At 44.2% G+C, this 12285-nt stretch overlaps 1 protein-coding gene across 4 annotated transcripts in view; it reads right to left on the reverse strand.

Annotated features, from left to right (window-relative positions):
* Window positions 1–12285, reverse strand: part of NRP1 (neuropilin 1) — a 138940-nt gene that overhangs the window by 5239 nt on the left and 121416 nt on the right. For 2 of the 4 annotated variants that reach the window (XM_024766088.1, XM_024766075.1), the window contains exons 14-16: window positions 6181–6318; window positions 2418–2689; window positions 1831–1927 (exon numbers count right to left, since the gene is read on the reverse strand). In XM_024766088.1, the coding sequence (XP_024621856.1) occupies window positions 1831–1927; window positions 2418–2689; window positions 6181–6318 (507 nt within the window). Of the gene's footprint in view, window positions 1–1830; window positions 1928–2417; window positions 2693–6180; window positions 6319–12285 lie in introns of all 4 variants that reach the window. The other 2 variants (XM_024766079.1, XM_024766068.1) reach the window with 1 other exon arrangement.

The following is a 12285-nucleotide window of genomic DNA, read 5'->3' on the forward strand; positions in this document are numbered from 1 at the left end:
GAGAAGAGCAGGGAGGAGGGAAATGGTTTTGGCATTTGGAGTGTGGGGAAATCTGGTGAAAATAGAAAACAGAAGTGGAGTTGCACATATGGCTACCATCCTGTGCTTTTGTAGATAACTGCTTCGTAAGTGTTAGTTTCTCATATGGTATGTCAGCTCATTAAGGCCAGAGATTGTGTCCTGTGTCTTACCAAAAAAAAGAAAGCATCTGGAGGGAGTGGAGTTCTGGTATCCCTTATGGTTCTGAGTAGAACACAGGGACCTGGTTCACTTCTATGTCCCCAGCATTTAGAACAGTGTTCAGAACATACGCGGTGACTCAATAAATATTTATTAATGCATGAATAATTAACAAAGAGCTGATAATCTCCCAGCATCCATGGCTAAATATTCAAGGAAATATATCTGTCGAATAATTGTAGAATTATCTTAGACGCCTTTTCATTGTTACAGCAACACAAAGTTTTAATGGTGCTTTAGCTGTGACTTTAGCTGTGAGTATAATGCCCAGCAGTAAGCACAGCTAAGTAGATGAGTCACATGAAAACAGAAAGGCTCACGGACTTGTCTTAGCTTCTATACATTCACTGTAGCACTGGGATGCTGCTTTGCACATAGAAGGTGGCCAGTGAAAACCTGTTGAACCAGATTGAATGTATTTCTTGGTTTCAGCTGGTAGAGCTTGCTCTCCCATTCCAAAAACATCACCATCAACCTTCTCATCTTGGAATAGGAAAGCAAGCAGTACGTGCCCTGTGTAACTGCATGAAACATACATTTTAACTGTGTAGACCTGGATGTGGGGAATTTGTAAAGTAGCTGCAACTTAAATATTAAGCCTTATTTTCTGTGAAGATCTGCAAAGTACTGTGGCAGGAAGCAGTCTTTGGGTAAGACTGTCCTCTTTTTCCCCCCAATTTCTTCAATCAACCCTATCAAATTATTGCCACTTTAGGGATTACATATATCCAATACATTGTATAATAAAAGCTTTGCAAATTGCCGAAATGACCAAAAACCCATTATAGCCGACAGGCCTCCTTTGTCTTAAATTTGCCCAATAGGGTTATTCCATTTTGTTATAATTAACATTCTATTATATAATGATATATAACAAAAGTTTAAGTGTAGCAAATGGAGCTTAAGACTAATTACTGTGCTATTACATTGCCATTAGTGGTGCTATTTATAATTACGTATCAAGAACCGCGAGAATGAATTGGTTTCCTACGTCAGATTCTTACTCATATACACCAGACCGATGAAATCCATAAACTCTGAAATACTAGGCAAAGTCTCTAAATTTCCTTTATTCTTTTGAGTCAACTCAACTGTTTTTAGAGTCAGAAACATCTACTTATTTGTAATAAAGCGAAGAATGATGGTGTCTACGATTCATTCACATTGTAATCTTCATTAAATCCACTGTGATAAAGAATTTCAAAGGCCTGCTGCTTGTGGACACACTCAGATATTTGGAATTATCCAGCTGTCTGAGTTTTCCGCTTCTCATCACAATGTTTAGGCATGGCGTACACAGCCTGGAAACTGTGAGCTTCTTCTTTGCTATGATCTTTGGATTGCATATTATTTGTGTAGTTTTGTGGGTACCAACCAGACATTCTAAGTGAACCAGGTTAGATAATGGGGCAGCTAAAGGTAGACTGACCTGGCCTTATGCCCTGTTGCACCAGACCATGCGTTCTATAGGATGTGCTTATAGCCCACATTAAAATTCGAGGTCCAAATGAGCACAACAAAGACCATTCAGTGGAAAGACACGTGCCCTGAGCAAGCACTGCTTTGGTTTCTACAGCAACCCATACTTACTTGTGCAGTCCTCTTGAGGGATGTGGTTATTGATACTAATGTCATCCACTGCAATCCCGCCAAGGTTGCCTTTTCCGATTTCACCCTCAAAAATCACCTAACAAAATGAGATCGTTTTCACAGTATTTAAATGTTGGGTCCCAGATAACAGTGCTTACAAATGCTTGTTCACCTCAAGTCACAGAACGTAAATGAAATTCGTGAGATTTCGAACGATCACACGATTTGCTCTTCAATCCATATTAACTGCTTGGGGATGGCATAAAACTTCTCCTCACTGTATCTTTGTATGATACAGAATTTAAAACTGGAAAAAAGCAGCAAATTAAAGGAATGTTCATTGTGACAGCCCCAAATAATTATTGAGTAGCATTTTCCCTTCTTTCTCAGCAGTCGGTCCTACGTCTGTAATCTAGGAGACTGTGAAATATGCTACTGAGATTACCATCATTGCAGCAGTATCTCAGGTTCACGAAACACCTGAAATAAAATTTGGAATTTTTTTCTGCATCTCATTTGCATAACTTTCAAATATTACCCCAGAGACCCCAAAACAGCTATCCGCCCCATCCTAGAGAAGGGCCCACCTGGTAAAGTTTCAGAGATTTGTGCAGTAGGACACGCCCCTCTTTCCAGTGGTCCCCTTGGTGTCCGATGGCCATCCAGACCAACTGGTCATATTCCTCTGGCTTCTGGTAGCGCAGTTTGACCCTCAGCGTGCCCACGTGTGAACCAGACATGTGATACCAGAAGGTCATGCAGTGGGCAGAGTTCTGGGAATAAACCACAGGGCTCACCAGGCGAGCCACTTTGCCTTTCTGGTTTTCATCAGCTTGGGAGTAGATGAAGTTGCCATCTCCTGCTGTGACAAAAAGCTGTGTTAAAGAGAGTGGCCAAATGGATGAACCTTTGTCTCTTTTCTATCAAGTTCTGCTACTCAAACCTTCTCTCCTGGGCTGAGCACCAGAACCCAATTGTGCAGGGGAAGGGAAAGTGGGCAATAGATGGAAACCTCATTGACACTGGAGGCTCTGCTCTCAGCTTCTGTGAAAGCACGTTTGTGACAGAGGCTGTAAACAGCGCTCGTCTGATACCACGTATCTGGAACGCACTGTCACACGGACACAGGCTATGACTTGTGTTGGTCTCTGCACCACTGCAAGCAGATCGGATGTACAGGAAGACCTATTTTCATGCAACTTTAAGACTGCTTCAGCAGCATACACGTGAACACAGACACTAAATGGAAACATTTAGATGTATTCTTATCTATTTACCATTGGAACAGGTAGACTTCTGGTTGATGATGCTTTGGTCACTGTAACTGCTTGATAATAAAGCTGCAGTTTGTCCAAATAATCTGGCAATCTTTTTTTTTTTTTCCGCCAAACTTCGATTCTTTTCCCCTAGTTTGTTTTAATGGCTTTTAAATTCCTTCAATACACCTGAGAGCCTGAAACTCAGCTGTGAGCCCCGCTTCTGTTTGACGTGGGCTTCTGGTTCCAGGAGAGGTGAGGCTGCATTTCTGAGGCTTATTAGAACCTGCCATTTTGGCAACGGAGATGCTTGCCGAGCTTGGAGGACTAACTCCTGGCTCTGCTGTTAATGACCCCCTGTGGGAGCACTGCCTTCTGCCACCACCTGGTCTAAACACACAACTCGTGTTTCACTGTTTGCTCTGCAAATAGCAATGCTACTATAACACCGCACCTGCTGAAAATATGCATCTGATGCTGAGCCTCAGTGGGCAGCAGGATGTTCGGTGTGCTGCCCCAGAGGCTGGTGTGCTTGGGAGATACTCTTTCACTGCGTGTACGTGGGCGCATCCTGAGTCAGCAGCGTCCAGGTGAAGTGGATGTGTCCTCAGTCGCTTTCCTCCCTCACCTGGCTGCTTGTCTGAGATGGCTCCCAAGCACTCTTAATAAAATCGGTGGGCGGGGAAAATGAAAGGAGGGTGGCAATAAAAACCATGGCCCCGGGAGTTATGTGTGATGCTCTGGACCACACAGACTCAAGTCACCCCTGGGGTTTGTTTCCTCCCACTGATTTACCAAATGATGCTCACCTGTCTGTGAGCTCACCTGTCTATGGTGCCACTTCACTCAGCCCACCAAGACGGGCTGGTAAGACATGCCCCCATCTTGCTGCTGCCCCCCGTCCCCGATCTTATGGAGAAGAATGACGTTGAGGATGCTTAGCTTAGATGGTCCCTGAGTCAGGCTGCTTCTCTGGCCCCTCCTGTGCTGTCTTCTGCCACTGTTGCTCCCCCGGCCATTGGACACCCTCATCCCACTCTGCTGGAGCCGTTTCCCACCCAGAACCAGACTGTGAGCACCTCGAGGGCTGGGTTCCCTCCTTTACACCTGAATCTCCAGTGCCCCTCACTGCATCTGCCATGTATGCGGGCGGCTCGATAGCATATGTGCGATGAAGCAGAGGAAGATGCGGGTTTCGGAAATCCTCTGAAAGGAGGAACATAGCTTCATTGTTAGAGGTCAAATGCAGAAAAGCATGTGGGATTCCTCTGATAAATCCAAAATTGGGCCGCAGATAGTGTTCATTTTCTGAAATCTCCACGTTAGATTTGCAAAGTGGCGCACGTGATCTGTGGCAGGCTGTGTGCGTGTGTCCTGTGGCGGGGGGGCTCTTTTCATTCAGACTTTTTCATGTTAACAAGTTCCTGCCTTTCAGATGTCGGGCTCACCCACCTCTCTTGGCAAATGATTGTGTGTCTAGTGCTGCGGGGGTTCCTCCTGATTTGGGCAGACCTGGCACCACTGCCAAGTAAATCGGGGCGTCTGGGAGGACAAAAGAGACCAATCCTTCTGAAGGAATCGCACTTCTCAGCCGCTAATCTAAGACAAGCCCGCCTTTTCTGACACTCCAACACATAAAGTGCTGACGTCTCTCCTTTCAGGGATTTTATCACAGCTCTGGGTCGGGAACTCTCTCTCCGTTTTCTCAATTAGCACTGTAGTTCTGCAAGCCTTTTAGCTTTTCTCTCTGGCTAACATAGCTTTTAACCTCCTTTGAATGTCAGATCCTACTGAGCCATTTTGCTTCACTTTGCATCAGTTTTTCCACCATTACTGCCTTCCTTTCAGCTAATTGCATTTGGTTAATTCGATGCCATTTCTATGTACGGTGCCATTTACAGTCAAAGTATTTTAAGTTTTCTAAAACTGCTTGTCTTAAGATTCAATTGAAAGTGTCTCAGAATTGAAGGAGTCCAATTTTATCCAATTTCCTTGTCATTCTTATTAGGAAAGGAAGTAGCTGTGATGGAAAGAGGCCTATTCAACCTACTTAATGGTTGTATTCACAGGGGAAAAAGTGAACAACAAAGTGGGAAAGGCATGAAGTACCCTTTGCCTGTCCGTCGGCCCACTGGCCCACTCACCCCAAGCACAGGCATGGGGAAACTCGACTTAATGAGATTTCTCAGCACCAGCAAATGCCCCTCTGGGGTCTCTTTTGGGCAACATGACTTGAGGAAGCAGTCCTGTCGGTATCACTGATTAGAGCAGAAGTTTGTGGGTTGTGTGTGTGTGTGTGTGTGTGAGGGTATGCATGTGCGTTTTTCTGCAGGGCACTGATGGTTCTTTATTCCATATTTCAAGTTGGGTGATAAAATGACTAGGAGGAAAGTGGCTGACGGCTCCCTATGTACCCCAACCCTAACTAATCTTAGAAGGAAAGTAAGACAGGAGGTGAGGTGGGTTGAGGTGTGGCGAGGTTTCTATCTACTCAGAGGGAATGGGCTACATTTACAATCTTCCTCAAAAGAACAAGATTTCTACCCTTACCCCAATCCATTTCCACTTCATGGGTCAGGAGAGTAAGCGTTAAGCTCACTTATGGTTTCTGCAGCTGCAAAATAACTGAGATGACACCATCTATGGTGGTGTTTGGACTTGCTTCCAACCAATCCAGAGTCAGGATGCTAGAGATAAAATAAGACTCGTAGGATCTGATGGTTGTTGAAGTTGGGTTATATGCAGAGAGGGTTCATTTTGCTATTTCTTTTCTACTTTTGAATACCTTTGAAATTTCCCATGAAAAATGTTCAGAAAAAGTAGAAAACAGGTATTAATTCACACACACTGGTTTGCCAAGTTTGCTATTTTTTCAGAGGGGTCAATGAGTTGCCACATTTAATCAGTATTCTCTACAAAGTGGCCTAAGGGAATCTCTACTAGGGAAGGACATGATGTTAATTCCAGAAAAGAAAAGCAAAAGTGAATGCTCTGTAGTATTTTCTAAACTCCCTAAAATCAGAGACCCATCTACCCTCCGCAGTAACACTTTCTCTAATTCAAAGAAATGAGGCCACAGTGAACCCTCCGTTACCTGTGTGATCCTGAATCGGTCCCGTCTTGCTGGTCAACACACTCCATCTGAGCTGCACGTGACTGTCATGCTCCCAGTGACAGAACGTCTTATGAGAACCCCAGCCAAACTCACAGTTAAAACCATATGTTGGAAACTCTTCAGTGGGTGGAAAGGAAAAAAATAGAGACAAGCAGAGAAAGACACATTTAATCATTTAGGTCAGAGAGGTCCTTAATTCGTTCATGGAAAGCACGATTTACATAACTTCATGTCTGTTTGAAAATTCCAGGAAAGCCACAAAATCCAGGATTACCACGAAACTCAAAAGATGCGTGGAGAAGTCCAAATGCTTACAACATCATATTTAGTAACATTTAAAAATAATTTTTTTTTTTTATCCAGCTCAAAAAGATTATGGACTGCCTGTCAAATTGCTACATAAAATTTCCAGGAAGGTTACTTTCCAAAGCATGTATATTACATGTATATTATGTTAGCATTCTCCCTATTTCCGCAATACTTAATATGAAAGATACTCTGCTCTTGAGGATGAGTCATATAAATTGATATCCACCAATGAAAAGAATCTTAATTAGAGATTGACCCATGAACCTCAAAAGTCTAGCAACGTGACTTGGCTGAATATCTCACCCTGGAGGTTATTTGTATTCTCATCACACCAGCTTATGCTTCAGGTTTTTACCGGCAGATCTCTGAAGCATTTCATAAGATTATTTTTTACTTCTGTGCTTTATATCAGGTCAGGTAATTTTAACTGGAAGCCTCTGCTGTTTTAGTGAATTTTCAGATTTGCCTATAAATTGTTTGCCCCACTTAAAGCCTCAATGTAAAGTCAAGTAAAGCCAAAGCATACTGGAATAGGTACCCACTTGTATATTTTGTAACGTTCAAAATGCTTCCTTTGGAATCTAAAAGGAAAGTATGAAGGGATTCTCAGGAATGATTTGTGTGTTCTACAAGGTGATCTTTGGCTATGGGTTTTTTAAACCTCCATAGCCTTATTTTTTTACTCAACCCTTTTTTTTGGGAAATTGGTTAACTTTTTAAGAATGGGGAAAATGAAGTCTTTGATGCCTGGAACTTTGGGGGGTAAACTTGAGCTAACAATAAAAAATAATCCTAAAGATAAAATTCTCTTGCTTCTGCCAGTCCACTCGTCCCCTGAATATAATAAAATTGAGCACACAATTATAGGGGCTGGTTTCTCTAATGAGGGTCATTGCTTCTCACTGAATTCAGGTGTCCACAAGATGGCAGCATTGAGACGAGGAGGAAGGTGCCTAGGGCAGCTAGCCAACTGATCTAAAAAATAAAGCCTCAAAACAACTTCTCTGTACAATAAGGGAAGTATGGTATTATATGCTGTGTTAGGGTCAGGCTGAGAGCCTATCTCATTTGGATCTTTTCTTTAACTTTGTCTAAGCATTTAACACAAATATCTTGCTTTCTTCTCCGAGTCTGGGCTCCCTTGCCCCTCCCCCACTTCAACAACGGCAGGAGGGATTGTAATGGAAAGGTTTATTGAATAGATAAGAATGAGTTACTTTGCATTTTCAGTTTCCAAGGAACTCTTTTCAAATGCTAATGTGAAATTTGGAAGGAAGGCACCACACGCATTGTCAAAACTGAGCAGGATGGATTCTCCCATCCGATGACAGTGTGACCTGCCAAAGGATTCACAGGGACAGCTGGGAAAGTAAACCTTGTAAGTCACGTGATGTGTATAACGTGAGCGCTTTCAGTTCGGGCAAAGGGCTGTGTTTCACAGCAGTAGTGTCATTGGAGAGAGAGATTTCATGCCTAGTCCATCATAACCATGAAATAGGGCTTCTTAAAGCATGAGAAACCCTCTCCAAAATCTGCCCCTCTTCTGTGCAGCAAGATTGAATTTTGCAGAAGTAGTGGTCAGCTGAACGGTGACTGAATGGTTGAACAACCTTGGATGTCAACGCCCACAGCCCCAAAAGGTACTGTTGTGTAATCTCGTGTTAGAAAATGTTAATATGTGTGTGGTTCTGGGGGTCTCTACTTAAATGTTATTTATAAGACAGGCACAAAGAGAAGGGCAGTAAGCCATTACAGCATACACATTTCTGGTTATATTTGCCTTGTTAATACCTTAAATTTATTGTATAATTTACAGAAAACCATACTATCCGTAATTTGGCTATTACTATTCTGGCGATGTCATAAAATATAAGAACTCGGATATTTTTGTCATGGCCAGGACAGAGGATGGCTTTGCCTGAAGGAGTAATTCAGGCACTTCTGCTCCAGTGAATGGAAGTCAGCCTTTATCTTCCCCTGTTCTTCCCAATCTATGAATTTAACATGGAGATCTGCTCTAACTACTCTTTTATCTGCTTGTCCCTATCATATAATTTATGGCAATCTTGTTAAATTAAAATAATTTTTTTTTTAATCAGTACCTTTTGTGGGGGATGGGTATGGAGTCAGAATAGTTCAATGTTGAAGATTCAAGCCTGGCTAGAAAGGCTATTAAAACACACACAACACACAAAAACATTTCCAGAAAGGAAAAAAAAAAAAGAGAGAGAGGAAGAAAGAAAGAGGAAGAGAGAAGGACAGGAGCAGAGGAGAAAAGGGCAGAGAAAGAAAGAGAAAAAAAGCAAATGGACGAATGAAATGTGTATATGGGACTAAGTACGTGTGACCTTTCAATCTTCAAAATATTACCCAGGCTCTGTGGCTGCAGAATTCTCATTAAATTCATTGGGAATAATCTGGCTAAATCCCTTCTTGACTCTTCAAAATAGCAGGAAACAATATTCTGCACTTAAATTTATAGCCCCTGTGAGCCAGCACCAGCTGCGCCTGGTGAACCCAGTTTGCCCAGAGTTAGATCGTCGCTAGCACCATATACGTACAAGGATTTAATTTTTAAATCTGGTCTTCAAAACTTCTATTGGGTATGCAAGCTTGCTTACTCATAGGCTGGTCTTGCAGTGGAAATAAGTGGAGGTGCCTAGGTCAACGCAACCATGGGTCATGAACATACTCTGAACTGCTCTAGTGGATGTCTGGGGATCCCTGGAGGGTAAGAGGCTTCACCAGGGGGAGCTGGATTTAAAATGCAGGGTTTCTCATCAGTTCCTGGCAGAGCATTTAAATAGGCTTTTATGCATCCGATTACAACCCAGACAGTATATGAATATTATATGCCCAATGAATGTATTATATTGAGAAGAATCCTCAACATGAAGACTTCAGACTCTGCTTGAATCTCTAGTGGCTTCAGCAAAATCAGATGGTGATGCAAGTTTAGGGTCTGACTTGCTGCTGCTTGTCAAGGTGCCTGCAGGACAGTGGGGATCCAGGTATCAGTCGGTTCATCTGACCATGGGGTGAACACCACAGTTAGACCTGATCTCTGAGCACTGGCTCAGCCAGGAGGTGACAATGAACGGAACTCCTCAAAGAAGCTCCGACAGTTCACTATCCATAAACGAAGATCTAGAGAGCCAGATTCATGACTCAGACGATGGAAAAACAGGAAACCAAGGCAAGTTGTAAAGGACTCTGGGCTGACTGTAGAACAGACAACCCCACCAATAAGCCCTGTGGTCCTGTAATAGAAAAGAACCAACCCTGGTGGCGCAGTGGTTAAGAATCCGCCTGCCAATGCAGGGGACACGGGTTCGAGCCCTGGTCTGGGAAGATCCCACATGCCGTGGAGCAACTAAGCCTGTGCGCCACAACTACTGAGCCTGCGAGCCACAACTACTGAGCCTACATGGCACAACTACTGAAGCCCGAGTGCCTAGATCCTGTGCTCCGCAACAGAAGCCACCGCAATGAGAAGCCTGCACACCGCAATGAAGTGAAGCCCCCACTCACTGCAACTAGAGAAAGCCTGCGTGCAACAATGAAGACCCAACATAGCCAAAAATAAACAAACAAACAAATAAATACATTAAAAAAAAAGAACAGAACCATATTATAAAAGAAAAAAGAAGAAGAGGAACAAACCGGACTGCATATTGGATCTCTTCCTTTAGCTCTAACCCTGTGCTCTCTTGCGGGTACTTAGTCTTGTTGGCTCTGCACTTTTGTAAAAGAATGTTGCCTACAGCCTGAAGTATACAGGAAAGCCCATTCTCAAGGTTGACCTTTAAAGGTATTACACTTTCCCATTCATATAGAAATAAAAAGTTGCAGAATATAAAATAACAATTGTCTTGTTGGAGGTTTATAGGAACATTGTGACCACACGTCCACGAACAGCTGCAAGAACAAAGGATTCCAGCACTAAGAAGTTTACAACAACTAGCCACATCCCCTCCCCTTTTAGTCTAAAAGAAGCTTGAATCCTAACTCGGGTGAGATGGTTCTTTGGGACACTAGTCCACCATCTTCTCGGTCTGCTGGCTTTCTGAATAAAGTTGCTATTCCTTGTCCCAATACTTCGTCTCTCGATTTATTGACCTGCTGTGGGGTGAGCAGTATGAGCTTGAACTTGGTAACAGTTTGACGTGAACTTGTTCAGGTGGTGGTAGCAAGGGGTCTTACTGGTTCACGATCTGTACCTCTGCCCTCTGACCACAGGAGACCCTATGAGATGACTGTCTGCTCTGGATCTCCTCTGCGAAGCTATCAAGACAAAGGCCTTGAGTTCATGCACGAATCAAAAGTTCACAGAGCCATTCCTGGTCTGATAACAAAGACTTCCAGCACTGAGGGAGAGTCATCCCATTTTGGGATCTGATGTACCTTTCCATTTTCTCCAAGGCTGCTGTTCATGTTTGGTTTTTTGATGACCCCTAGTTCTTTGGACAGGCAGGAAAAGAGATGAGATCTAACAAGCTAGCTGGCAACTTCCTAGTGATTGTAATTAACTCTCTGGCAAGAGGAAAAACTAGAGAGACAGTTAAAATGTTTGTTACATTATTAGAACGTCACTTGTTCACCTTACCCCTCTTCCCTGTGACAGAGGGTCATAAAGAACCTGCAAGGAAGTTACCCCATAAAAACCGCCCTGATGGGGCTGAGTGGGAAACCAGGAATTTCCTATCAGGGAAGATGGGAAGAGAGCAAGAGCCCCATCCAGGAGGCAGGGGCAGCCAGCCAATCCCCAGAGGCTACGTTTTATAACCTGAAAAGGTGTGGATGGGACTCCCGGCTGGCTGTTGGAATTTAGCTGAACACTATTCTTCAGTTTCATCTTCGGTATCTGGGGGTGTCTGAGCTGAGTGGTAGCAGGGAGTCTGTCACCCTGAGCCCACCATGGGGAAACCTGGGGTTAAGTTCGGCTAAAGGGAAGTTTGTTTTGCTGGTTAATTGGGTCAAGAGTGACAGCACCCTTTAAGGAAGCATGCTAATCAGAGCAGTCCTTTCTGCTTTCTGCTGGCTGCGGAGGGTCTGCTGTTGAGGAAACAGTGATGCACACCACATGCCCCATTAAGAAGTGACCGTGGGGGGCTTCCCTGGTGGCGCAGTGGTTGAGAGTCCGCCTGCCGATGCAGGGGACACGAGTTCGTGCCCCGGTCCGGGAAGATCCCACATGCCGCAGAGCGGCTGGGCCCGTGAGCCATGGCCGCTGAGCCTGCGCGTCCGGAGCCTGTGCTCCGCAACGGGAGAGGCCACGACAGTGAGAGGCCCGCGTACCGCAAAAAAAAAAAGAAGTGACCGTGGAGGCCAAGGCTGCGGGCTTCAGTAGAGGAAATGGGAGAAGCTGGTGAGCTGACCTGATCACCTCACTCTAATGATTAACTTTAAAGTATGTAAAACTTCTGACTGCTTATACGGACAGTTTCCCCTGGTGTGTGTCTGTGGGGAAGATTTTCAAAAAATACTAACAGAATACAAAAGAGAGTGAGGGGGAGACCACCTTATCCCTGTGGCTGGGCCCTGATCAACAGCAAACCAGAGGCTCTAAAAGTCATCACAGGGCCTCTATTAATAAAAGGATGCAGAGGTGCCCTTCCCGAGGGCGCTCCTCTCCGGGCGCACTGCTAGCCCTGGTTTCCTGCACCCCATCTCGCGGCGCACCCACTGGAAATGCGGCTGTAAACCTGCCAACTCTGTGGCAGACAAAACTGACAAACTTCGCCTGTCTCCGATTTGCTGAGTGGCGATGAAAAT

The sequence above is a fragment of the Neophocaena asiaeorientalis genome, unplaced genomic scaffold (genome assembly GCF_003031525.2).
Source record: "Neophocaena asiaeorientalis asiaeorientalis breed wild unplaced genomic scaffold, Neophocaena_asiaeorientalis_V1.1 scaffold217, whole genome shotgun sequence".
Lineage (NCBI taxonomy): Eukaryota > Metazoa > Chordata > Mammalia > Artiodactyla > Phocoenidae > Neophocaena > Neophocaena asiaeorientalis.